Genomic DNA, 27,498 nt, shown 5'->3' on the forward strand with positions numbered 1-27,498 from the left:
TACCTGGACTATCTCTGACATCTCCCTCCCGTTTCTGGACCTCACCATCTCCATCACAGGAGAAAAACTAGTGACGGACATTTACTACAAGCCCACCGACTCGCACAGCTATCTGGACTACACTTCTTCCCACCCGGTCCCCTGCAAAAAGTCTATCCCCTACTCCCAATTCCTCCGTCTACGCCACATCTGCGCCCGGGATGAGGTGTTTCAGACTAGGGCTTCCGAGATGTCCTCGTTTTTCAGAAAACGGGGCTTCCCCTCCTCCATTATAGATGAGGCTCTCACTAGGGTCTCTTCTACATCCCGCAGCTCCGCTCTTGCTCCCCCTCCCCCCACTCGCAACAAGGACAGGATCCCCCTCGTTCTCACCTTCCACCCCACCAGCCAGCGGATCCAACATATCATCCACCAACATTTCCGTCACCTACAACAGGACCCCACCACTGGCCATATCTTCCCATCCCCTCCCCTCTCTGCATTCCGCAGAGACCGGTCCCTCCACAACTCCCTGGTCCACTCGTCCCTACCTACCCAAACCACCCTAACCCCGGGCACTTTCCCTTGCAACCGCACGAGATGCAACACCTGTCCCTTTACCTCCCCCCTCAACTCCATCAAAGGATCCAAACAGTCTTTCCAGGTGAGACAGAGGTTCACCTGCACCTCCTCCAACCTCATCTATTGCATCCGCTGCTCTAGATGTCAACTTATTTATATCGGCGAAACCAAGCGCAGGCTCGGCGATCACTTCGCTGAACACCTGCGCTCGGTCCGCATTAACGCAACTGATCTCCCGGTGGCCCAGCACTTTAACTCCCCCTCCCATTCCCAGTCTGACCTCTCTGTCATGGGCCTCCTCCAGTGCCATAGTGATGCCCGCCGGCAATTGGAGGAGCAGCACCTCATATTTCGCCTGGGCAGTTTGCGGCCCGTTGGTATGAACGTCGACTTCTCCAACTTCAGATAGCTCCTCTGTCCCTCCCTTCCCCTCCTCCTTCCCAGATCTCCCTCTATCTTCCTGTCTCCACCTATATCCTTCCTTTGTCCCACCCCCGACATCAGTCTGAAGAAGGGTCTTGACCCGAAACGTCACCCATTCCTTCTCTCCCGAGATGCTGCCTGACCTGCTGAGTTACTCCAGCATTTTGTGAATAAATCGATTTGTACCAGCATCTGCAGTTATTTTCTTATACTAAAAAGATCACAGATATTTTGTTCAGATCACAAAGGATTATTAGTATTACGGTCGTGTCTCACTCAAGTCGTTGGTGCAGATATAAAATAAAGTTAACTACATAACTCATTGAGAAGCATTGGAAACCACTAGAGGCAAGGTAGACAGGGGATTATCTGCAACTCGTTATGAAGAGAACTTGAAATTGGATTAGATAGGTCCATTAGTGAATGCATTTCAAGACTCAGCCAAATATTTTCTGTTTCTTAAAATTTAGTGCATGGTTATCTTTCAGTATTAAAAACTTAAAAATGAAATGTTTACAGTACAGAATTAATGACCTTTGAAATTATCTATGAATTGTGCAATAACTTATATTTTATTAAATTACCCACAAATCAAGTATATCTGTGGCAGAAGAAAATGGGGAATATAATATAAACACTGTTTCAGTGTAAATTAAATCCACACAAACATATTTCCTTCTGCACCAGAATCATTACGTAGAACAAGATGAAGTTAATTAATTCTTTAAATTGCATCACTTTTCTTTTACTTAAAAAAAGAGTATTCCAAATCACACAATTACTTAAACTTCAACAGGTTTAACAAAACATTTACAGGCATGGAAGAATGGCAGCATATAAAATTATTCCAACTTACTTAGATTGATGAAAATGTAAAAGGCAGGCATATTGTTGAGTGACTTTTAAACATTATTTCATTTTTTTTTCATTACAGCAGTGTTGTAATTCAGTACAAATGACAACAGCTTGAGCTGCATTTCATACTATTTTTATTACTTTATCATTCCATTATTTTAAAATGATAATCTTGTCATTTGGTAAATTCCAAAGTAATAAATATGCATACGTCACACACAATTGATTTGTTTTATTTGAACATCCAGTTATCATAAATCGTTTTAAGAAAACAACCAATAAAATCTTGAATAAGTTTTCTTATTTTATAGCAAGCACCACCAATTTCTACCATGACAGATACATAAATATATAGATATAGTATTTTTAACAAGACAATATTGTTTTATTGTGGTTTCATTTTGGTCACAAAATAGGTTTCACTCACCCTCCTACATTAAATGAAGTAAAAGTATAATGAAAACGTTTTAAAAAAATTAACAAGTTTGTTTTTTCTTTAAAGGGGTGAATTTTGCACACGGTGCAAAACTCTAATAGCAAATCACATAAAATCAAAATAAAATAAATAAAATTTTCCACATAATATGTTCCCAGAATTTGTAAAGTTATTAAAAAAAAAACATTAAAATCGTAAACATATTAAAGACACTTAAAAATCATAGAAAGAGAATTAAAATGCCAACTATTGCTTAGGACAGCTAGGACAAGTATTGTTTCAAATAAGATTTACAAATATTTTGCTTTTCTACATTAATTTATGAAGCTTAAAAAAGAGCAATTGGTCTTGCCTTTCTGCCTCCACTAATTATGTTTTAGGAGAAAGCGGATAGAAAGATAGTCAAGAATTCTCAGATGCTCACAAGCATTTACTGAGGATGGTCATGTCAGTGTGAATGCATTACCCTTACAGGTACACATTCCACTATTTAACACTGGCTCAGATAGGCAACGAGTGGCAGACAAAAAAATAAAAATCATTTCACAGTGCACATTTACTGATGCACCAAAACCTAGAAGTGCCCTATGGTTTACCCAGGAATATAGAACTTTGTTACTTCACAGCTTTGGATATTATAATCAATATCAGCCATAGAAAGAGACACCAAAGATGGTTGCTGGTTAAAATCAGAGACTCCATCTCCTCCCATCCTGTCTCTTGTAAGGAACCATCCCTTTCTCTCAGTTTCTCTGTCCCCACCGTATCTGTTCTTGAGATGACAACTTCCACACCGGGGCATCTGAGGTTTCCATCTTGTTCAGGAGACGGGGCTCAGGAAATTGAAACACAAACCATAGCCGAGGTTGCAGGTGGACATCTGCAATAGAACCCAGTGGATACAAGCAGTGCCTGTTCTGCCTTTGCTATAATGGAGTTTAATTTACTGAACGCAGGGATGGAGCTGAGAGGGAAAAGAAGTTGGCCAGAATTCTCGTGGAATGATTTTCATCCCTTCTGTGATGACCAATATTTAAACAAAAACTATATACCATTTTTTGCAATGGACAACAGCCATCGGTTTTGCCAGGTCACCTTCCTTGACCTATACCTGAGAGTTAGGAATATGGAAACTATTCTTACATCTATTATTAAATCTACTATTTGCATATTTTTTGAAAATCTATTCATTTTGAGCTAGGCATATTTAGAGAACATCTACTGGGTATATTGTACATTTGGGAGCAGTTAGTGAAATCTGAGGTGAATTTTGGGAATTAAATTTAGCCAAGTGTGTTTTCTATTTACTGTAATTCAAAATAGCAAGTACCTACTACACATTAGCTTAATAATCCATATTTAACATAGTTGATGAATGAAGTATCAAAGCAAGATCCAGATGCTACCAGTGTTCAACGCATGCAAAATATTAAGGTAAACACGGTAGATTTATGAAAATAGCTATACATTGAAAATATTAGCAAATAATGCAAAATAATAGCTTTGCTGCAAACGGTAAATGGCATGTTCAAAATGTACTAAATTAGGATCTTTTCTTATTTTCCGGTCAACATGAATAAAAGGACCTTTTACAAATGTCAGTTCTAAAGTGCAGCCAGCATTATTTACAGTTCCAGCACCATCAGAAATATGTATTTACTTTGTGATCCCCACTACACCATTAATTACATGGTCACAGGCTTAAAAATATGTTTTCTCACAATCGAATAATTTAGGGTGCTTTAGATTCTGTATTTTATTTAGTGAAACTGCAGACTTGTTACTGAGAGAGCAGAGGTAATACTTTGTGAAAGTAAGGCTGGTATTTTATTTTGATCTTGTCAAAGAACAAACGTTACTGCCTGCAGAGGATATTTGTAATTAATCTGAATGAAAAGATACAGTTGGTGTAAAGATTACTGCAATTAGAACCAGATCAGATGCAAATAACAACTTAATCTGCAACTTACTTAATCGGTCTGTTTAGCATTTCTCAAAATGAAAGAAAAAACAGATTCATTTTTTTTGGCTACATATCACTGTCTTTATTTTCTTTTGTGTACTGTTTATAACAAAACTTATTTTAGTGTTTTGTATGTTGTAACAAATATTAATATAACATTATAATAAGGGTCATAAAACAGCAAAAGCTATAATTTCCATATTAACATCGTAAAAATACTGGCACAGATTTGCTTGATATCACCATAACACACGTTGTATTGCACATAAAGAAATTGATTGATAGAAGAAGCACCATTACAGATATAATATTCCCATTGATGCTATATATCAGGTAGTATTCTTAAAAAGAATCAGAATCCATTTCTTCATACAATTGTTTTAATACTCTAAACAAAATCCAAGCAAACTATCTCCTTATGAGAAATGGAAAAATGTACTTAATTATTGAAAACTCCATTTAACATTGTTCACATCACACTTACGGAAAATGGTACTGTGTATGCAACTTTGTTTCTGTACAATATTTGACAATTATTAAAGATAAAATTAAATCTTGTTGTTCTTTGAAGAAGTAAACGAGCCAATTTGCAAAATTAAATATGAAATATTAGAGATTTAAATTAACAAATTGCAACAATAATATAAAACGTCAGGCTTTCCTTTCTCCATTGACACTAATAGATGATTCCCTGCATGCATACTACTATGTGTTCATGTGTAAGGTTAACCATAATGCAGGCATTTTACAAACTTAACTTTATTTAACCATGTAATTATATTATACAAAGTGATTATTTATAAACAACATTTTAGAAATTAATGTCTATTAGCCTGATTTCTCCAAAAACATAAAAAAATCTTGAAGCCCTATAAAGCAAAGCATTTTTATCGTGGCTGAAAATAACGCTAAAAATGTCTGTTACCAATTGAATGTCTCGCTGAAATAAATGTATTTTTTTACAAAATATCAAGCATTAAAAAAATGAAGGGAATCTTTCGAAAGCAGCCACAAGTGGAGACCAATGTTCAAACATACAAAATGTAGAAACATAGATGCTGGTTTACCAAAGTAACTCAGTGAGTCAGGCAGCATCCCTGGAAAACATAGACCTGGTCGCTTCAGACTCTGTAGAAGGGCCACAACCCGAAACATCACCTATCCATGTTCCCAAGAGATGCTGCCTGACTCGCTGCGTTACCTCAGTATTTGGTATCTTTCCTTGTTCAAATATACAAGCCAATGAAATAGCCCAATATAATTAAGCACCAGGCTGCAAACTAAGATAGAAATGTGTCTTGGTTGCTTGTGCTAAATATGCACATATTAACAGTAGGGCTTTGTAATCTACTTAGAAAATTTTGTTCCATTGAAATAAAAAATGAATTGAAATTTTGTGGAAAAGTATTTCTGCTCAAAACATATCTAAATGATCGATAAAAACAGTGATAATAGTTTTTGAAGAAATATACAGCTGAATAAAAACAAATACATGGTGCAACAATGAGAAAATAGATTAGCAGGGCTGGATAACCAATGAAACCTTTACAAGGGCCTACTTGTATTTATTCTGACAGATTTAATAAAATCCAAAACTAGTTTGAAGGAAGGGAATGTTATTTATCTAGGGGAACAACGAGTACAGATTTTAAGGGGTGTGAGAACAAAAGATACTGGATATGGAAGATCTTCAAAAACTCAACAGAATTTTAAAAAATATGCCCTGTACAGTTCTGAACTATCAAAGATGTGATCATGAGCTTATTCCATACAATTTTGTAGATGTGTAATTCCATGTAACGGCATGGATCCTTACTTGAGATATCTTTTCTGTTCTATAATGTCCTTTTCCATTTTGCCATTCAGAGAAAGATGTCCTTGGTTTAAAGAAGGACTAGACTGAGTCTTCCTCAAGGAACTTTCATCATTTTCAATGTTGAAAATAACAGCCTCGATTTTTTCCAGATCATCAGTTCCTACCTTTAGTTTTGCCTTCAGTAGGTTAATATACCCTTCATATCGATTTTTCTGCAGAAGAAAATTACAATTCAAGAGTAAGTTTAACACAGAGGACATACTGCTAAACAATAGAAAATGATTCTGATTATTTCTTAACCATTTTTTTAAAGTGAAAAACAAATATCTATTATCTCAAACTAACTGTAACTAAAACAGAAAATTCAGCCTGGCCTGCTGAGTATTACCAACATTGTCTGTTCCTATTTTGGATTTTCGTCATCTGCATGGCGCAACTTTATGGTGTTATGCATAAAGTTGCACCTATCCTATCAAAAATCTGATTGTGAAAAAAATAATTGGGTTCATTACACAAACGCAGTGTACTTCCTGGCATGCACTTGTACAGATACATGTGAATGAAGCTCATATACAAGATGGTGTACAACATATTCTTGCCAGACATGTTCTATAGTACATGCTGACTGTGAAAGGTGCTTGCACTATCCTCTGAAAAGAATCTTGATGCAGGGTTGAGGCTTGCTCCTGCTTTAATTAAATGACCAAACCCTAATTACCTATGATGGAGTATAAAGATTTTTCTTCAGGTAAGTTTTTATTTAATCTTTCCTTTTGCAGTGTTTGCCTTCATACAATTTTCTAAGTCCTTATGGTCTACTGATTATTCCCTATCATTTGCATAGATCTGCTCCATGCCTCATTTTTCTGCATATAACACCAATCTTCTCCCACTCACTCTCGTCCTCTTCCCCTATCATTGCTCCTATTTCCACAAGCCAGTCTGTGATCACCATATATATATATATAATTATATTATATTACTAAAACTCTCATCTTGTTTGTTCCGAATGTTTGTTCCATTGTTTCTTTGTGTGGTTCTTTCTTCGTGCGGTTTTCATCTACAAACAAACGGTACGCGATAGTGCGACAATTTTAGGACCACCTTACTCACCATTGTCCTGGGGAGTTTTTAACACATTTCATTCAAATAGGTCTTATATTTTTAAAATTAGAGAGATTTTAAAGTTTAAAAATTACCAATGCTTGCCATGATCAGCGTATGACATCACAATGGGACCCGCCCGAGTGACGACCAATGAGGGAGGGGGACCCATGATGACCACCGGGGGGCAAGACCCGCCAGAGTGACGGGAGTGGCGGCCAATGGGGGGGGGGGGGGGTGCTGTGTGCCGACAGGCTGCCGCTAACTCACCCACTCCATCCCCCCCACTGCATTGCCTTACAGTTGCATTAATCTTTTGCCTCCGTGCAGCTCCCAATGCCTTGAAGTCTCAGTTGTATAGCTAACCAAAATGCAAGTGGCATTAGCCATGGCTGGAGAACAGACCTTCGATGACATCATAAAACCAGATGATAATTTCAACCAATGCTTTGTTGGATTAATAGCCTGTAAGATTCCTTTAACAACTTTATATAAATAGCTTATTCATTAATACACAGCCATTTACTGATTGGTGGTTGGGTGTCAATTTCTAACTTCATATGGTTCTGTTTTCTGACAATAAAACTTAAGAAAAAGATTTAACCACTGGACCAGATTTCATTGCAAGTTGGTGGTTATAGATGAGGGCTATTTAAAGAACCAAGAAGCAAGTGGAGCACAAGAAAGTAGAGGAGAAAGCAGGAACTTTAGAGTGTAATACACAGGAGGCAATATCCACAGTTGTCAAAGATCTGCTTTACTTTAAAAAATAACATTTATTTAAAATACATTATTCTCCATTTCATAAATCAAAATCATAAATAAACAGTGGAAGAAAAATAAATAAATAAAACTTACATAAAGTATCTTATTAAGGTTCAGTGGCCACATTTGAATGAATAGATTATGTTGGATATGCAGCAATGGTGTGCATGTAATTCCTTAGCTCAGCATGTTATGGAACACCCAACAGTGTATTCAGGGTCCGATTAAAAGTTCAGTTGTGCCTGTATCTGACCTCCAGTGTACTGTAACTCTGCAGTACATTGTGCAAGTCTGAGTACACTAAGATGTGCACTGCTGCTAGCTGCCACTTCTCCACTGAACTATTGGTTAATTGTGAGTACAATCTGACTCTTTATGGCTACTTTCACCAGTGAAACTCTGTCTTTGCGAAAAAGCACATTGCTGGTAGACAACCAAGGCGTGAAACTCATGAATTACATGCCATCATTAAACTAATGTCTAAATCCCATCACTGAAACACATTCACCACCAGAAAGTTCTGGTTTTGATCAATAAAGTGCTCTGCACAAAGATTGTCAATGTATTGAGGAAATAAAAAACTGGTTTAAAGTCCATAAATTTGTTCAAATGTGCAAATGGCTTCAAGTAACAATAGGACAGAATTTTAACATGTAGTTATTCTGTCACAGAAATTGTATCTTTACTTAAATGTTTGCATAATGGTATGAAGAGAATGGAACCATTAATTCAAACCTGACAATAAGATATTGTGGTACAAACTGCTATTAGTTTGAAGAGACAATTATCTTTAAATCTAGGTATTTTGTAGCAATAAGGTTACTCACTATTGGTGTTTTTATACCTAGAAAGTGGTTCCATAATTTATACAATGTGAACCGTTTGTTGTGCAAGGGTTTAGCTCCTAATTGGTTGCTCATTGTAAATCAATTACTCACAATAAATATTAGATGGGAAATTGTGTGTCTGTAAATGTGATTTTCCATCAATGAAATTTAAGCAGTGAAAAACAGAGAATGCAAGTTTTTCATTTCTTTGACTACAGCTCAAACAACTGACAAATCAGGGAGTGAATTTCTCATTGGCTGCCAATACTGACTGGATGTCAGTATTAGTCAGTGATTGCAACCATCCTCCATCTCCACTAAATTAGACCAAAGCATGCTCATCTCTGACTGGTAATATCACAGGGAAATATTGTCAATGTTTTATTTGTAGGCCAACCTTCTTTGCATTTGGACCTGCACACTGCAATACCAAAGTCAGAAACAAACTGGTTTTCAAATGCCACCCCACCACTGGGCTCGATGCAGAGTCCAAAGGAAGAGTAAAAACATCTGATCCCATCAGCTTTGTGCTAGAGTTGACTGCTGGAGTAAGAAGCTCCATTTTATTCATTTGAATCTTATTGCCAATATTCTTTATTTTATTTTGTGTTTAATTAAAATTAGCATCAGGTAGTACAGTTGTGCAAATATAATTACATTTATAAATATTTTAAGTACATTTTGTCTGAACTGTTTTAAAATATTTTAGATTATGAACGCAATGCAAAAACAGATCAAAAGAGCAAGAGGTCATCAGAACAGACTTGAGTTGGAACTGCCACCTGAAGCCTGATTGTTGCAGGCTGCCCATGATGGCTAATGGAATGACTGTGGTAGTCAGGCCTTCGGCACAGAACCATGTGGCTGCACGAAAAGCACGGAGGGCAATAGAAATCATTTGTTCTATGGGAACTAACTTTTGGGAAGGGATTACAAAAGATAGCTGATGTTCTAGTGTTCATTTAATGCAATCAGCTGAAGACAATTTTTTACCCCTTGATCTTCAAGATATGCTCTTTTTCTTAATCGTAGAATTAGTCTGAATTCAATTTCAGGCAACATCAGAAATACATTCCTTGTAAACTCATTACAAGGATGCCATAACTGGAAACCAAAAATCTATCTCTTCCAGCAATTTACATCATAACTTGTCTTGTCCTTCAACATTTTGCATATAAAAATTGGCAACAATAATTAAATTGGCAAAGATGGCCTTTCTCGGGAAAACTTTCGGTTGCCATGCCAGGTAACCCAGGCTGAAGGTTTTCAATGGTGCAACATGAATAGTCTGGAATGCCAAATAAATAGAGTCTAACTGCCATTTCTATTTTGTAACTTCACAGGATAAATTTTGATGTTCTATGGACTAACACCACATATTCTACATGGATTCTTGCACTTCAAGATGCATTCTCACCTCAAATATTAAATAATGTTCTTTCAGTCGGTATTCCTCTGCTTCTTTAGATTTGACATTCTTCGCAGGAGGTTGAGCACTGTGTTCTGCTAATTCAGTTGCAACCTGACTCCATTTGGTCTCATGTGACCTCAGCTGCTCTTCCTATTTATCACACATTACATATTAGAAAATATTTTTTTGTAATTGAACACAAGTCTAAAATACAGAAGTGACTAGTATTTTCAAAAATTGTTGGGTTTATTTGATTTACGAATTCTGCATCCTATGTATTAAACAGGTTTTGTTTTTACAGACGACCAACATTTAAGTCACTTTTGTCATTTAAAATACACAAAAATCACTCGATATGGTAACCACAGTATTGTAATGAATGACATCAAAGCACATACAACAGATACAGTAATTTACTGAGAAACAGACACGGAGACAGAGACACACTCAGACTGGGAGAGGGACAGAGACACACTCAGACAGAGAGAGGGACAGAGATACACTCAGACAGAGAGAGAGACAGAGATACACTCAGACAGAGAGAGGGACAGAGATACACTCAGACAGAGAGAGGGACAGAGATACACTCAGACTGGGAGAGAGACAGAGACACACTCAGACAGAGAGAGGGACAGAGATACACTCAGACAGAGAGAGGGACAGAGATACACTCAGACAGAGAGAGGGACAGAGAGAGACCAGAGAGAGACCAGAGAGAGACAGAGAGACAGACAGAGACAGACAGAGAGACAGAGAGAGACAGAGAATAAAAATAAAAATTTATAAAACATATACAAATCACATATGCCAAATTCTTAATTCCATTCACAATGGCATGTTACATTTACACTCATTTGCTTTGGCTTTTAAAATGTCAGATCAAATATTTACATGGTGTCGAAACCAAAGTTTGCGCATGGAATAGATGAACTACCGATAGGAAAATGTTTATATTTCAAACTAAAGTAATAGTAAAATAATCAGTTTGAAGAAGAGTCCCTCCCCGAAACATCACTTATCCTTGTTCTCCAGAAATGCTGACTGACCTGCTGAGTTACTCCAGCATGTTGTGTCTTCTTTTTAGTAATAGTACTTTGTTGTGGTGAAATTATGTTTAATAAAATATAGCTGTACAGGAGGTGAGAATGCAGGGATTCATCAAAATCATAGAAACATAGAAAATAAGTGCAAGAGGAGGCCATTCGGCCCTTCAAGCCAGCACCGCCATTCATTGTGATCATGGCTGATCATCCACAATCAGTACCCCATGCCTGCCTTCTCCCCATGACCCATAATTCCGCTAGCCCCAAGAGCTCTATCTAACTATCTTTTAAATACATCCAGTGAATTGGCCTCCACTGCCTTCTGTGGCAGCGAATTCCACAAATTCACAACTCTGCGTGAAAAAGTATTTTCTCATCTCAGTCTTAAACGGCCTCCCCTTTATTCTTGGACTGTGGCCCCTGGTTCTGAAACCCCCCCCCCCCCAACATTGGGAACATTTTTCCTGCATCTAGCTTGTCCAGCCTTTTATAATTTTATATGTTTCTATAAGATCCCCTCTCATCCTTCTAAATTCCAGTGAATACAAGCCCAGTCTTTCCAATCTTTCCTCATATGACAGTCCCGCCATCCCGGGGATTAGCCCCTTGAACCTACGCTGCACTCCCTCAATAACAAGGACTTGGATCAATCCTTTTACTGCTATCCAAATGTGCCGTTATTACTTCTTTAATAATTGACTCTAGCATTTTCCCCACCACCGATGTCAGGGTAACTGGTCTATAATTCCCCGTTTTCTCTCCTCCTTTAAAAGATAAGTGTACTTGCATTCAGAATCCTGCTTCAGCAGTTGCAGACAATTACATGAAAATTGAATTATTAATTCTGTCTCGAGAGCTGCATCACTTTGGCTGTTTTCCAGATGAAAAATTGTAAAATGCAGATTTCTTTGGATTATTTTTTTAAGTGTGGGCATTATTGTAGGGAAACACAACAGCTACGCTGCACAGAGGAAGACTTGAGAAAATATCAATGAGATACCAACAAATTTTATTTTTCTCTATGTTGGTTCAGAGGTAAATAGTAACCATTGCATTATGGACTATAGCCCTGCTATTCTCCAAATACTACCATGATTTGTTTGATATCACAGTACAGGACTGTGTAACTTCTCATCTGAAAGAAGACAATCAGTGCAACATTTCTCAGTCTGAAGAAGGGTCTCGACTCGAAAAGGCACCCATTCTTTCTCTCCAGAGATGCTGCCTGTCCCGCTGAGTTACTCCAGCATTTTGTGTCTAACAACACTTCTCAGTACTGTTCTAAAGCAGTTGCCAACATTATGCGTGTTCCAATTTGTAGTGTAACATTTAAAATCTCTTGCCTCGTTTGTAATAGGAGGAGTAAGCCAAGCCTTGCACTAATATCTGTAGAAAGGTTAGTACTCAATTTTTGAGGTTTGTTTGAAGCTCCTATTTTGTTTAGTAGTTCTTCTTGTGGCTATGTAGGCCATGCATGTTATGATCGCAAGCATATAAAAACATGCCCAAAAAACTTTCCTAAAGCAAAACTATTACTATTAATTTAAATGTGACTTCCTGATAGTCCAGAGAATAGCTTTCCCAGGAAAATGCACCGTGAGGATCACTGCAAATTGAGTGTGCAATCATACAGAGACATCTCAATTTATATTGCTATATTTTAGATTCTGGTCTGTTTTTGAGGAAAAAAAAGCTCCCAAGGCTCTCTTGGAGATAGAATTGAAATATTCAATTTATATGATCACCCACACTGTTAACTTTGATCCCTTATCCCAACATGCATTCAGGTCTTGAAATGAGTTCAATTACTGTCAGTTCCACAAGTGCAAAAACTGCATAAAAGCAATTTAACTGAAGTTGGATAGTGATAGAGTTATTATCTGGGTAAAATTCCATGCATTAGGCAATTGTCCCAAGCACTTTCAATGGCAATTAATTTTAGTGTGCCTGACATTTTACTGGCACTAGTCAGCACCTAATAACATCAAAACATGCATACTGTACATTCCCCTTATTTACAAGAATTTGAACTTTTAGGTGCAACATAAAACACTCGCTGAACCCACCAACAGAACAGAAGTACATTACGCTGAAATTGGCAATGAAAGGGTTTCCTTTTTGGTAGTAATGCCTTGCATGCAGTATCTACCAGTTTGCAATGCACAAGATTGTGGAAGATCGCTGGGTGCTTCATCAATGATGGTAGTATTTTCAGATAACTCATGTTAGAGCTGCATGCTGCGAGTTCTGATCATTTCCACATCCTGCAGCGGTTTCAGGCCACACACAGGATAGCTTCAAAGTAACTAATCACATGGGAATGTTCCCTTGCACCAAATATCCAAACCCAACTTCCCTGTGTTTTCTGACAATGTTGTTTGTTCATGAAAGTTGCTCCGCAGCTATCATGAAAGAATTTCTTTAAGATCAGAGAGACATGCAGCGTGGACAAAGGCCATTCCACCCATCATATCCATGCCAACCAGTCGGCACCCATCCACCATCTTCCACCACTTGATTCATAGGCTTCAATATGTAAGCAATTCAAGAACTGTCTAGACATCCCTTCAATGCTGTCAGTGACTCTGTTTTCACTGTTCACTTTGGGCAGTGCATTCAAGATACTCTCCATTCCTTGGGTGAAATAAGTCCCTCTGATCCCCCTCTAAATCTCTTACCCATCACTCTAAATCCATGCTCAGTTAATTTCATCTTGGAGAATGGAGAAACACTCCTGCCATAAATTTTATCTACACCCCTCACAACTTCATATACCTCAATCGTGTGTTCTCTTAATCTCCTCCACTCAGGGAAAGCAGCCATTGCTCCTCATAATTTAAAGGGTCCATCCAAGGCAACCTCCTGGTGAATCTCCTCTGCACCAAGGCACATTCTTGGCCAATAAACTTATTCATTCATATTATCACATTGTTCCTATCGAGTAGTGACCAGAATAGCATGCAGACCTCCAGCTACGGAATGTTAATTTAAATGTTTTATTGGAGCATAAGATAGATTCCCAATCAGAGACATTGTCTGTCCATTCCCTCCACAGATGCTGCCTGACCCTCACTTTGTGTTTTACTCACAGTTCCAGCATCTGCAGTTCCTTGTGTCTCCTCGCCATCAGCCTGTGTCTCCTATTGCCAAGCTAATTTTTGGATCCAATTTGCCAACTTTCTCTGAATCCCAAGGGCTTTAATGTTTTGACTAATCTCCCCAAGGCATGTGTTGAGCCATATCTACTGCACAGCGCTCATCAATACCCTTTGTCACCTCCTCAAATTCAGATTACTTGGATAAAATCTGCCCTTGACACAGTCACGATGGCTGTCTCTGACTAGTGCCTGCCTTTTTAATTAAACAATAACCCTGTCATTCAAATTTTCTTCTGATGCCATTTCCAACGATTAGTTTACCCACTACACACATTTTTTATTTTTTCACAATGCTGGGTGTAAGCCACCAGCATTCTGTGTTTCAATTTTTTTTTAGACCATTTCATATTTTCTTTTGCAGGGGATACAATGGAGCATATGCGATACATAGCATGTGTTTAGCACACCAATGAAGACTGAGATCCAATTTATAAACATTATTCTTCTGTCACTGTTAACAGCAAATCAAAACATTTATCTTTCTATAACCATGTCAGATGATGGATAAGAAAAGTGGTTTCAGTTGATGTATTCAATTGCTTTATGTTTAGACTATCTCCATAAGAATGTAGGAACAGTGATGGCTTATTTTGTCCCTTGTATATTTTTCCCATTATTCATTGAGATCATTGTTGATCGAACTCCAGATATCTTCCTTTACTCTCTTTTTGGTTAAGAATAATATATCCCACTTGGATTAAGAATTAGTCGCTACTTGTGGAAGAAAGATTCAAAGTGTCAAATATGAAGATGTGTTTTGCTGCATATCTTAATCCCAGGCTCTACAAATAACTGAAAATTTATCTGTACCATTTCTACTATTTCTCCTTAAACTTTACTTAAATCACTCGTTGATCTTACTAATTACATGAATGATAAAACACATCTTATGCAATATACAAATGATTTACTTCTATCTAATTTAGAGTTACGGCAAATTACATGAACAATTTATGGGTTATAAATAAACAACTTGCAATAAATTACCAAAATTAATCGATTTACGATTGATCGGATTTGATTAATTATATTAGATTGGATTAACCGATTTACGACTTTGGTTTCACACCATTATGTATGTAAAATATTTTGATTGAAACTTATTTCTTGCATTACTTTGGAACTGGCAGCATTTTGATGGAATAAAAGCAAACCAGAAGTTCGTGACGAATGTTTACAAACTCAGACATTTCTCTGCATATTTTAATTTGTGGCATTGTATCAGTCTAACACGATCCCGAACTAAAGGTCATTAAGGATACAGGCATCATTTTATACTTCAGAGGATAATTTTAAAATTGCATAATTTTTTATACATCACCTGAGAAAGTTTAGTACTAGATGAAGGGAGAAGAGGTCGGCTAAATTTCTTCAGCGACCCGATAGCAGCTGGAAACGAGGGGGCTGAGAAAATAGCAGTTACCAGATTTATTCTCAGTATCCATGAGCTCATTTCCTCTTCACTTCTGTTAGATATTGATAAAGAAATAAAAGTATTACTTTTTTTTCTCCGAGCAACCACATTTGCAATGGTCACTGTTTAATTGCGACAGATTGATGGTGCAGTATGGTCAAGAAAGGACACAAATATATTCTAACCTATTTTACATGATGAAAGAACACAACATTTCTCCCAAGTATTCAGAGAAAGAAATGTAACAGATGGGGTTCTGAAAAGGAGTCCAAAAAGAGGTATTAGCAGACTCGTGACAATCATTGATGTCAAGATTATTGTGAGCATGTAAAATACAAAGCAAATCGATATATTGTAGATATAACAATGATTTTTTTGAGATTTTCTTTTCGAGGAGAAAAGCATAAATAATGTAATTATTGCATATTCTTTCTCTTTGATCGCAAACTCTGAAAAGAAAAATGGAGCATATCATAATTTGAACATCAAATACTTTAAAATGTATCATGCTGCTTATTTAAAAATTATTTCAAAAATTAAATACAAAATTCCCTTGATGTAACAGCAATGGTGTCCATTATTGCCGAATTGTCGGCTATAACAGAATAAGGTATTATCATTGTATGTAGTTGAAACAAAGAACTGCGCATGATTGTTAATATACAAAAGGACACAAAGTGCTGGAGTAACTCAGTAGGAGTAACTGGCAGCATCTCTGGAGAACTCTGGAGAACATGGATGGGTGATGTTGGGACTTTTCTTCTGACTGGTACAGTCTGCTAAGTTACTGCAGCACTTTAATAATAATAATAATAATGCATTACATTTATATAGCGCTTTTCAAACACTCAAAGACGCTTTACAGGGATTACTAGAACATAGAGAAGAAAATAAATAGATAAATAAGTAAACGAACAGAAAAAGGAGACAGAAGGTGAGGTGACGGTCAGTGGTTGAAGGCAGTGCTGAACAGGTGAGACTTCAGTGATGTTTTGAATGTGGTGAGTGAGGAGGAGTCTCTGACGGTTTGGGGTAGTGAGTTCCAGAGGGTGGGAGCAGCGATGGAGAAAGCCCTGTCCCCCCAGGATCTGAGTTTGGTCCGGATGGGGGGGGACAGGAGGTTGGCAGCAGCAGAGCGGAGGGTGCAGGTGGGAGTGTGTCTGTGGAGGAGGTCAGTCAGGTAGGATGGGGCCAGGTTATGGAGGGCTTTGTAGGTCATGAGGAGGATTTTGTACTGGATTCTCTGGGGGATGGGGAGCCAGTGGAGCTTGTAAAGGACGGGGGTGATATGGTCACGGATCGGGGAGTGGGTGAGTAGACGAGCAGCGGAGTTTTGAATGTATTGAAGTTTACTGATGATTTTTGAGGGTGAGCCATAGAGGAGGCTGTTGCAGTAGTCCAGACGGGAGGTGATGAAGGCGTGGATGAGGGTTTCTGCAGCTGTGGAGGAGAGGGATGGACGGAGACGGGCGATGTTTTTGAGGTGGAAGAAGGCTGTCTTGGTGATGTGTTTGATGTGTTTGTCGAAGGAGAGGGTTTGATCAAAGATGATTCCAAGATTCCGGATGTGAGGGGAGGTGGATACTGGGAGACCATCAATATTGAGGATGAAGTTGTGGGTGGATTTGGTGAGCGTTTTTGGACCAATGATGATGATTTCGGATTTGTTGCAGTTGAGTTTGAGGAAATTTGATTGAAGCCAAGATTTTATTTCAGAGATGCAGTTTGTCAGTGTAGAGTGTGTGGTGGGGGAGATTGACTTGGTGGAGATGAGGAGCTGGATATCATCGGCGAAGCAGTGGAAGTTGAGACCATGACGGCGGTTTAATTGACCAAGGGGGAACAGGTAGAGGATGAAGAGGAGGGGGCCAAGGACTGAGCCTTGGGGGACACCTTGGGGGAGGGGAGCGGTGGGGGATTTACAGTTGTTAATGGAGATGAACTGGTGCCTGTCGGAGAGGAAAGATTTGATCCAGGATAGGGCTGTGCCGGTGATGTTAAAGGAGGTTTCAAGTCGGGTGAGGAGAATGGAGTGATTTATGATGTCAAAGGCGGCGCTGAGGTCAAGTTTCTTTCTGTCGATTCATCTTAAAACTGGGCTCCGATGCTACTGGTCTGCACCAGCGAGCCCCTTTTCACCAGCCACCGCATGGTCCAGTTGACTCGGCTGTTGTTAAGGCTCACGTTCTAACCCCTGGACATCAGCTCTTTCTTCAGGCCACTGCCAATGACAAAACACATTCGGTGACCATTGGCTCCCTCCCTTCTCACCAGCTGCCACTTCTGCCACCGCCGCCTCCTCTTCCTTCTCCCCCGCAGTCACCGACATCTTCCAAGGTGGAGTTTGTTGGCGACTCCGAGGGAGAAGGAGGTAGTGTTGGAGCGGGAAGTGGACAAAGTAATAGCCACCAGGAAAAAGTGGCATTTGGTGAGAGGAGAGGAGCTCCAAGGTGTCCAAGCGCACCCTGTAGGTGGCAGCGGAATGAAGAAAGTGCTGTCCCCAAGGGCTACAATGTGAGCCGCAACAACAGCCACATTAACCAGACCATGCAGTGGGTGAAGAAGGATTCACTTGTGCATCTTGCAAGCTGGGTGTGACATCGAAAGCTGGAGCTGTAAGCGGCCGGGGAGGTGATGTAAGTCGGGGTGGCGTGGGATATTCTGTCCGCTATAACCGAACCCTCTTATAAAGAAGTCTATTAAAATGAAGGTTTACTGTACCAGAGAACATATTTGAAATCGCTTTTGAAATCACAGCGATACATTCTTGGCAAAAAATGTCCTATGTTTGAATGGAGCTAATTATTTTAAAGTTTGCTTTTAAAACTTATATACTTTGGCCACATTCTCTACTGAGGACAGGCAGCAATATAGAAACAGTGGACACAGCAAATTATGCAATCACAAAAAAAACCTGAAAAGGAAATATAACTGTGAAATTTGTAGGATAATTAAAAATTATTATTTTTTGGAAATAAATTGTATCAATAAATAACATTTACATGTGCTTGGTTGATTGATTTAAGTTGAATGTTTTAAAAACTAATAGATTTTGATCATAACTGGACAAATTTTATGTTCCATTGTTATGACAGAATATTTCATTTTAAACACAAGTTATATGGTGCTAGATAATTAATAGGAAACTTAAAATATAAGACTTGGAAAAATGTGCAAAATATAGGTAGAAAATTCAGACAGGGCAGAAAATTAACATCACAGAATATTAATTGGTATAATTACATCACAAATGCTGAAAACGGGCATGTGCAATATTCTTACGGTGCTTGGAAAAGAAAGACTCTCCAGTCTGCTGTCTTCAGTTTAAGAACATTAGGCCGTTTGCTGTAATCAATGGCCCTTGTTGCTAATGCATGGTGTATGCGAATAGCGTTTTTCAGATCCACTTCAGATAAATCCCTGTCTAGCTTGTATTCATCCTATGAGAGACAAGTAGAACAATTATGTTTAATATTTTGACAGTTCATTACAGGTAATGAAAAGAAAATGGCTTGCATAGTATGAAGATAATCTTGTCCACCACGTGGTTTAAAGTATTATTACCTAATTTTTCTTCATAATCATAGAGCTGTACAACAAAGAAACAGGCCTTTCGGCCCACTTTTCCGTGCCGACCAAGTTGGCACATTGGGCTAGTCCCACTTGCCTGCATCTGGCCCCTAACCCTCTAAATCCTTCCTATCCAGATATCTGTCCAAATGTCTTTTAAAAGTCATAATTGTATCTGCATCTATAGCTTTCTCCAGCAGATCATTCCAGATACAGAATGCTCCACTACGCTCTTGTCTCAATTCATGTACCCCAGTAATCTTTCCAATACATCAAAGGTTCAAAGATATTTTATTTTCATGTGTACCAATTAAGGTACAGTGAAACTTGATTTACCATAGTCATATTTAAAAAAGCAATAAGACACACAACTACATAAAAGTTAACATAAACATCCACCACAGTGGATTCCCCACATTCCTCACAGTGATGGAAGGCAATAAAGTCTAATCTTCTTCACTCTTTATTCTCCCGCGGTCGGGACAGTTGAACCATCCGCAGTCAGGGCGATCGAAGCTCTCGCAGTCGGCGATCCAAGCCTCCGCGTCAGGGCGGTCGAAGCTCCTGCGGTTGGAGCTCCCGAAGTCCGTCCCCAGCAAGTGGCCGCCAGCTCCTCGATGTTAGGCCGCAGTGCGGACGGAGATACGATACGGAAAAAAATTACATCTCCGTCGAGGTAAGAGATTTAAAAAAATTCCCCCAACCCCCACCCCCCATAAAACAAAGCTAAGGAACACTAAAACATATATTTAACACATACTAAAACAACAAAGAAAGTAAAGGACGAGACAGACTGTTGGCGAGGCAGCCATTGCGGCGCTACCCGATGGTCATTTACATGAAGCAACTAATCTGAGTTGAGATGTCACAGTGTTAGAGATGTCACAGAGTCACACAGCTTTGAAACAGATCCTTCAGCCCAGCTCGCCGCTGATGAGCAAGATACCCATACACTACATACTTTTGCCTGTGTTTGAACCACATACTTCTCAACGATGACAACTTGGACATCTTCATGCAAAGGATTTTATAAATCTATAATTCTTCCTATACTAGGCCTAGGTTAATTATAAATGATAATGTTATGTTTTTGTTAGACAAGGATCTCTCTGTCCACAGTCTCCTACACTATTCCATTGAATCCAAATGTGAGCTTGAAGAACAGTGCCTCATCTTTCTACAATAAAAATGATAGCTTGGTGGACAAAATAAGCTTGAAAAATTCAGACAATGAGCATTTCCAGCATTTTGCTTTATCTTAGATTTCTGGTATACATAAACATAGCACAAAAAGTAAGGAAATTTGTGTTTGGTAGATTATTTCTTTGTTGTAACAATGCTTCTTGGCAATAAATCTTATACCGTTGGAAAGCCTGTTTATTTCCCTTTTAAATGGTGCCACATTTGTAAGGAACATGCATTTGTGGGATGAGCAGCAGAGCTGAGTATATGGGTTGCGCCCATGAAAAATTTGCCAAATCTTCTCTGCCAATGCCAAACAGCTTATTCTGCTGTTGCTATTGACTCTTGTTTTGAGCTTCTGGTACCCCCAGGTGCTGACAAGAATGGGATGCCATCCCACAACAGTGTGTGACCAGGCTGGTGACCAGCATGAGGAGGAGGTGCCAGGCTGTTATGGCTGTGTATGGTTCTTCCACACGCTACTGTGGCTCCTGTTTATTAAATGAATAAATTGTTAAATTGCCAATATGTCTTGTTTCTTCAGACTTCAATCATCCAATCCACCAAACAACACCGAACAAGAGTCAATGGCAGAATATGCTGTTTGGCATTGGCAGAGAATATTTGGCAAATTTTTCATGGGCGCAACCCATATACTCAGCTCTGCTGCTCATCCCACAAATGCATGTTCCTTACAATAGACAATAGACAATAGGTGCAGGAGTAGGCCATTCAGCCCTTCGAGCCAGCACCGCCATTCAATGCGATCATGGCTGATCACTATCAATCAGTACCCCGTTCCTGCCTTCTCCCCATACCCCCTGTGGCACCATTTAAAAGGGAAATAAACAGGCTTTCCAACGGTATAAGATTTATTGCCAAGAAGCATTGTTACAACAAAGAAATAATCTACCAAACACAAATTTCCTTACTTTTTGTGCTATGTTTAGTATTTTCCTTTGGTAACATCATTATCCACGTTTGTCTAAAACCCCTTGATCATTGTGCTGGTGCCATTTATTCTAAATTTGCAAAGGCTTTATTAGTGTTAATAAATAGAAACTGAGTAAATTCAACTTTAACAAAGCAACAAATAACAATATATGGAATTTCTGCTTGCTAGTGACCTATAGCTTTGTAATTTTATTATGATTTTCTTACATTACCTTTTGCAAGTAGAGAATGGTTCCTTTCAGTACAGCATAAAAATGTTTCCATCCTCTTCTTCCTCTAGGTGCTAAAGAATAGTAAAATTTACATCAGACTTACGTTATTCAAGTTACATTGCTAACAATCTCAATGATTGATTAGATTTTATAGATGCTTTCATAGATGCTATTAATGAATTCTTAGCAATTGATCAGGGGGGACAGGAGATAAAAAAGTAAGGTCTGCTTTTTTGTGTGTATGATCCTTGTACTTTTTTTTCTCTTCGTTTTAGGGCATTTGAGATGGCAGGTAGAAAGGTGCAGTGTTCTTCCAGGAGGATGTGGGATGTCAGGGAAACTGCGGCTGGATGACCTCAGGATCGCCTGGCAAAATGAGAACTTCATAGATAGGAGTTACTGTATCATGAGATGGTCAAGGTACAGGAAGAGAATAGATGGGTGACCACAAGATTTGGGCAGTAGGCCGAGAGTGCAGGTGACCCCTGTGGCCATTCCCCTTCAGGTATACCCTTTTGGATAAGGTTGTGGGCGGTGACCTGTGAGGGAGTGAGCAGCAGTAGCAGACATGTCTGTTGCACCAAGCCCAGCTATGATGCACAGCAGAGAAGGGTAACGTCAGGCAGAGCCATAGTGGTAGGAGACTCATTAGTTAGGGGAGATTCTGTGGTCGCAATCAAAACTCCAGAAATGGTGTGTTGCCTCCATAGTGTCAGGATCCTGGTGTCTCGGACATTCTCAAATGGAGGGTGAGCAACCGGATGTCATTGTGCATGTTGGCATGAATGATATGGGTAGGAAAAGGGTTGAGGTCCAGCAAAATGAATATTGGGAGTGAGACAAAAGGTTAAAAAACAGGAATGTTCATGGTAGTGATCTCTGGATCACTCCCAGCACCAGGTGCTAGTGAGGACAGGAATAGGACAAAGGGACAGATGTATGTGTGGCTGAGGAGTTGGTGCAGGGATTCAGATTTTTGGATCATTGTGATCTCACCTGGGACAGAGATGACTTTAAACAGGAGGGATGGGTTGCACCTGAACTGGAAGAGAACCAATATCCTGGCAGGCAGGTTTGGTAGACCTCCTTGGGTGGGTTTAAACTAGACTGCCGCAGAGGAGGTGAGGGCAGTGGTGGAGGCAGGATCCAATGTAGGACTGAGACAGGTGTGAGGCTGAAAGTCAGCATGGAAAGTAATGAAAGAAAGTTCAGAGCACAGGATAGGCAGGAGCAGGGCAGGGAACAAGGAAAAGTCTGTTGGATTGAATTGCATTTATGTTAATGCGGCACCTGAAGGGTAAGGCAAATGATCCAGGGTACAGGTGCTACAGGTGAGATAGAGGTGGGAGTAAAAGAGGAGAGGGTGTTGATTTATTGAATAAGGAGAATCTCGCGGCAATAGGCTGGGTGACATTACTGATGGTTCAACCAGTGAAGCTATATGGCCGAAGCTGAGAAATAAAAAGGGGAAGATCACCTTGTTGGGAGTGTGCTATAGGCCCCTAAATAGTCATCGGGAATTAGAAGAACAAATATGCCAGGATATTGCAGGCAGCTGCAACAGTAATAGGGATGTCATAGGATGGTATTTTAGGGCATTTGAGACGCCATGTTTCCCAATTTAGACAATAACTTTCTAAAGTTGATTGGAGTAGCTTGTTCATGGGCAAAGGAGCATCCAGAAAGTGGGATTTCAAAGTAAATCAAAGTTATTCCTAATATTCTAGCCCTACAGTATTTAGTACATGAATACAAGTGGGTAGGTTAAACTAGTACCACAGTTAGACTCCTGGCAGTTACATGGGAAACTGCATTGCAGAACATATTTGAAATCACAGATGATATATAAATACCCATATCTGGCACAGTTTGCTTCTGTGCATCTGCATGTGTTTCCAAAACAATTCAATCAAAATACGTGGCTCATAACTGAAGCAACGGACAAAACAAAAAAGGCATAGCTACAAATTTAATAACTTACATCATTTTTTCTAACTAGCACAGTTTCTAGGAGGAATAATTGTTTAGCGCAGTAATCGTGTTCAACTGTTATTCTAATGTTTGGTATATAGGAATCATCGCTTGTAAAAGGAAAGCCTACTTATTCTTTGATCCACTCAATATTCAAACATCTATTGATCCCTTCCTTGTGGAAACTGAGTGGCTGAGCCTTCACAGTTCTTTTTGGGTAAAGAACATCAAATATTCATTTCCCTCGGTGTGCAGAACTTCCTTCCCATCTCAGTCCTGAAGGACCATTTCTTTATTTTGTGACTGTGACCCTGAGTCAAGATACCCCATCCAGAGGAAGAATAATTTCCACATCTACGCTGTTAAATCCTGCAAGAATTATTTCATACGATTTAATGAGATCTGTCTCATTCTTCTGAACTCAAGAGAGCATCAGCTCAGTTTGCTTAATCTTTCTTCAGAGGCAATTTCTTATTCCAGAAATCAAATATCATCAAGGTGCAGACATGCTAATGTTTTATTTTGTTATTGAGAACCTAAGCAATTAAATAAATGACTGATTCTGAGCCCTCCTGCATCATTCTTGAATTCAGCCAGTAGAATTCAATAATAGCTTAAGTGGCAATGATATTCAAAACAATGTTAATTAAATAAATATGCAACTGATTTTGATGGAGTGGAGCTATTATGCCTGTTCTGCTAAGAGTCTCTGTGGCATTAATCGTTCACACTAAAATTTTCTGGAATATTTGAACCATAATCATGGTGCACATCATAATTATGCCATTACTGTGATTCAGGTTTACAGTACATTTGAGCCTATTAATCCAATTAGATAATAACAGGTATTTCAATGTTTTTCATGTTAAAATGTAGTCGTTGTATTATTCAAAATATTAGTTAAAAAAGTGTTAAATAATGACTTTATAATGAAATTACCTCTGACTTTGAGGAGAAAAGGTTAACATTCACTCGGTAGCTTATTATTATCTAAACAGATGGTTGATATTTAAATATTAATAATCCTAGCTGGTTACTGCATGAGCCATATCTAGGATTCTGCACAATGGGTAAATGGATGATAAATCTTAAGCATTGACTCGTTTTGATAAAGCTCAATCTTTAATCAATCTCTTCACTTTAATTAGGGCATACAATTTATTAAACAGGTCAGTATTTTTAATCAGTATTTTAAAAATATTATCGATATACACATGGGAATTATAACGAGTTGAAGAGGGAGTTGCAAACCTATTCATTCAGGTCGAGCAGCTCCCTCTAAATGCACTACGAGTTTAATGAAAATAAAATGCCTCCAGCTCTTTCAAAATATTGCTATGTGTTGTGCTGTAATAGTGAAACCTCATCAAGGGCTAAGGGAAGTAAACTTGTCTTTGAGAGAAGAATCTTTGAATATTTTTACAGAAATGTAACGGAGGAAAGTTGCATCTGGTGCTAATAAGGGGAACTCTCACTGAACAAATGCGCAGGATATAAAGCATGAGACATGATGAAAGTGATGTTTCTCAGAGGAATAATTTGTGAAGATGATAAACACACCATAGTAAAGAGGGTATGATTGCTAATTTGTGTGCTAAATTTGTGCTAAAGTATGAATATCATTTGTGGGATAGTACATCCCTGATGTCTGTGCTATCAAGACAGATTGGAAAACTGTCCCAAAGGTATCTCATATTTTAGAGCAGGAACTCATTACTGACTTGTAAGTTTTGATGGATCAACTTGAGATAACCCATTTTAATTTCTAAAAGGGTATGTATGGTGTCATAAAATTTGCTGGCCATCTGTAAGCAAAACCCAGCAGCAGGAGAAAGGCGTGAAGAGGCAAAGTCAGTGTACTCCAAGGGCGTAAGAATTATAAAATGGCACACATCAGCAGCTGGCTTGTATAGCAAAAGAAAAATCATCTGCACAGACATCAAATTCGTACCGGACAAGAAGCTCCTTTTACGAAGCAGCAGATATTTAGCGTTTTCAGAAAACTGATAAATTTCATGTTGAAATCCAGTGCTCCAGCTTTTGTTGGAAGCAATTTTTCACAAATGACATCATAATTTTGTGTATTTCTTACTAATCCTAACTTAAACATCCCTGTTCTGGTAAAAACAAGCCTCAGATCTTCAAGTTTGTTCTAATGATAGTCATTCTTGCTTCAGATTATGAGAGGAATAATGGTGTGGTTAACAATGAGATAAATGATGATCTTCATCGTTAATATGGTGGAAATTAGTCAGCAATTCTCCAACCCATCTTTTCAGTCAATCGGGTAAATGTAGGATCTGCTGGGCAGTTAAATCTGGTTGTTTACAAGTGACATTCTGTCAGTACCTCGCTGATAAAGTAACTCAATAGGTCAGGCAGTATCCATGAAGATTATGGATAAGTGACATTTCGGGTAGAGACCCTTCCCGAACTGGTCCTGATCTACTGATTTACTCCAGCATTTTGTTCAATTTTTCTATAAACCAATCTGCAATTGGTTTCTATCTTGCTGACACAGTCAGGACTGAAATCTACCAAGACATTATATTTACCCAATGGTTATTTGATAAATATGTATACAAAATAGAGTTAATGCTTTCTGATGTATGTTAACTTTTACCCTTAATTACTGGAACATTTAATTTTACAAATATGAATCTTCAAATTTTAATTATTTTTCATGATTTATTTTGGTATTTCACATTTAACACTCTTGATCCCAGTTTTCTTTCTCATGCTATATTTTGCTTTCCTTGATTTAACAAGGACTTATAAATTCTAATTGATATTTAAGTGTTCCGTCTCTGCATGTCTCAGCTGGCTGATGAGGCATGCTGTTGCATGGCCTACTTACACACACACACTTGTTCCATGTTGAGGATATTGCACTCGATCAAATGATTTTTGACAGCAAAAGATCCATGGACAATCGGAAGTGAAGCGGATCCCTGCAAATGTAAAAATTGCTGTCTACTCCTGCATTAAATAACAGCGCAATTGTTGTAATGATTCTGGAGGTCACACCAATGTTCATTTGAAGCATCCAGCAGTGCACTTCAGGTATCAACAAGAACACCAAATAAATTACTGACACCAAAAACTCTGAAAGTCAAATGCAGCAGACTCCTCACAAAAACAAATACAATAAATTGATCTGAGAGTCATAAAATAAAATGGTGTCAGTAACTGAAAAGTCTTGCTTAAGCAGGCTAAAAGTGCCAGAATCCCAATAGTTCAACACATCTGAATGTGCTGTACATTTTTTACTACTATGGCCTTGCATGTTGAAGAATCTCGTAAAGTGCAGCATTCAAATAATCATTATCTGGTGTTGAAGACCACTCATGTTGATGGTGCGGTATAATAATCTTTAGCTCATTAGGAAACCAAAAGCTGGGTGAAAGGTGCAACAGGAATAAGTGGCATGAATTTCTAGCTCCTAATCATCTCCCGCAAGCCTAAATGCCACAAGCAGATCTCAAAAATGTACCCAAAATCTTCATGAGCGAATTTAAAAAAAGAAAACTGGAAAATACATACTTCTCTTGCCATCCATGTCTGCATGTGTTTTACGATTGAGAACACCATGTTTGTACGTTGCTGCATTCAATGCCTGAGGGATGTCAAGGAATGGATTACTACTATCAATTATTCTCGTCACTTTCTTTGGACAACTCTCAAACTTATCATCCACAAGCTCTGACAGAGATTTTCTCAATTCTTCTTCATCCCTAAAAGAAAAGAGTGGACACAATTTTATTGAAATATCTAATTCTACTTATTGTTTGATAACAAAGATACTTTAAATTCACGGTATTCACATCTTAAAA

At 38.5% G+C, this 27,498-nt stretch overlaps 1 protein-coding gene across 7 annotated transcripts in view; it reads right to left on the minus strand.

Annotated features, from left to right (window-relative positions):
- Positions 1-4,307: 4,307 nt before the first annotated feature.
- The window catches only part of psd2 (pleckstrin and Sec7 domain containing 2), a 105,671-nt gene continuing 82,480 nt past the window's right edge, over positions 4,308-27,498 (minus strand). For all 7 annotated transcript variants that reach the window (XM_078411504.1, XM_078411508.1, XM_078411505.1 and 4 more), the window contains 6 exons: positions 27,209-27,399; positions 21,695-21,765; positions 19,059-19,216; positions 15,684-15,828; positions 10,168-10,311; positions 4,308-6,266 (listed from right to left, as the gene is read on the minus strand). In XM_078411504.1, the coding sequence (XP_078267630.1) occupies positions 6,051-6,266; positions 10,168-10,311; positions 15,684-15,828; positions 19,059-19,216; positions 21,695-21,765; positions 27,209-27,399 (925 nt within the window). In that variant the 3' untranslated portion in view covers positions 4,308-6,050. The remainder of the gene's footprint in view (positions 6,267-10,167; positions 10,312-15,683; positions 15,829-19,058; positions 19,217-21,694; positions 21,766-27,208; positions 27,400-27,498) is intronic.

This window comes from Rhinoraja longicauda, chromosome 14 (genome assembly GCF_053455715.1).
Source record: "Rhinoraja longicauda isolate Sanriku21f chromosome 14, sRhiLon1.1, whole genome shotgun sequence".
In the NCBI taxonomy this organism is placed as follows: Eukaryota; Metazoa; Chordata; class Chondrichthyes; order Rajiformes; family Arhynchobatidae; genus Rhinoraja; species Rhinoraja longicauda.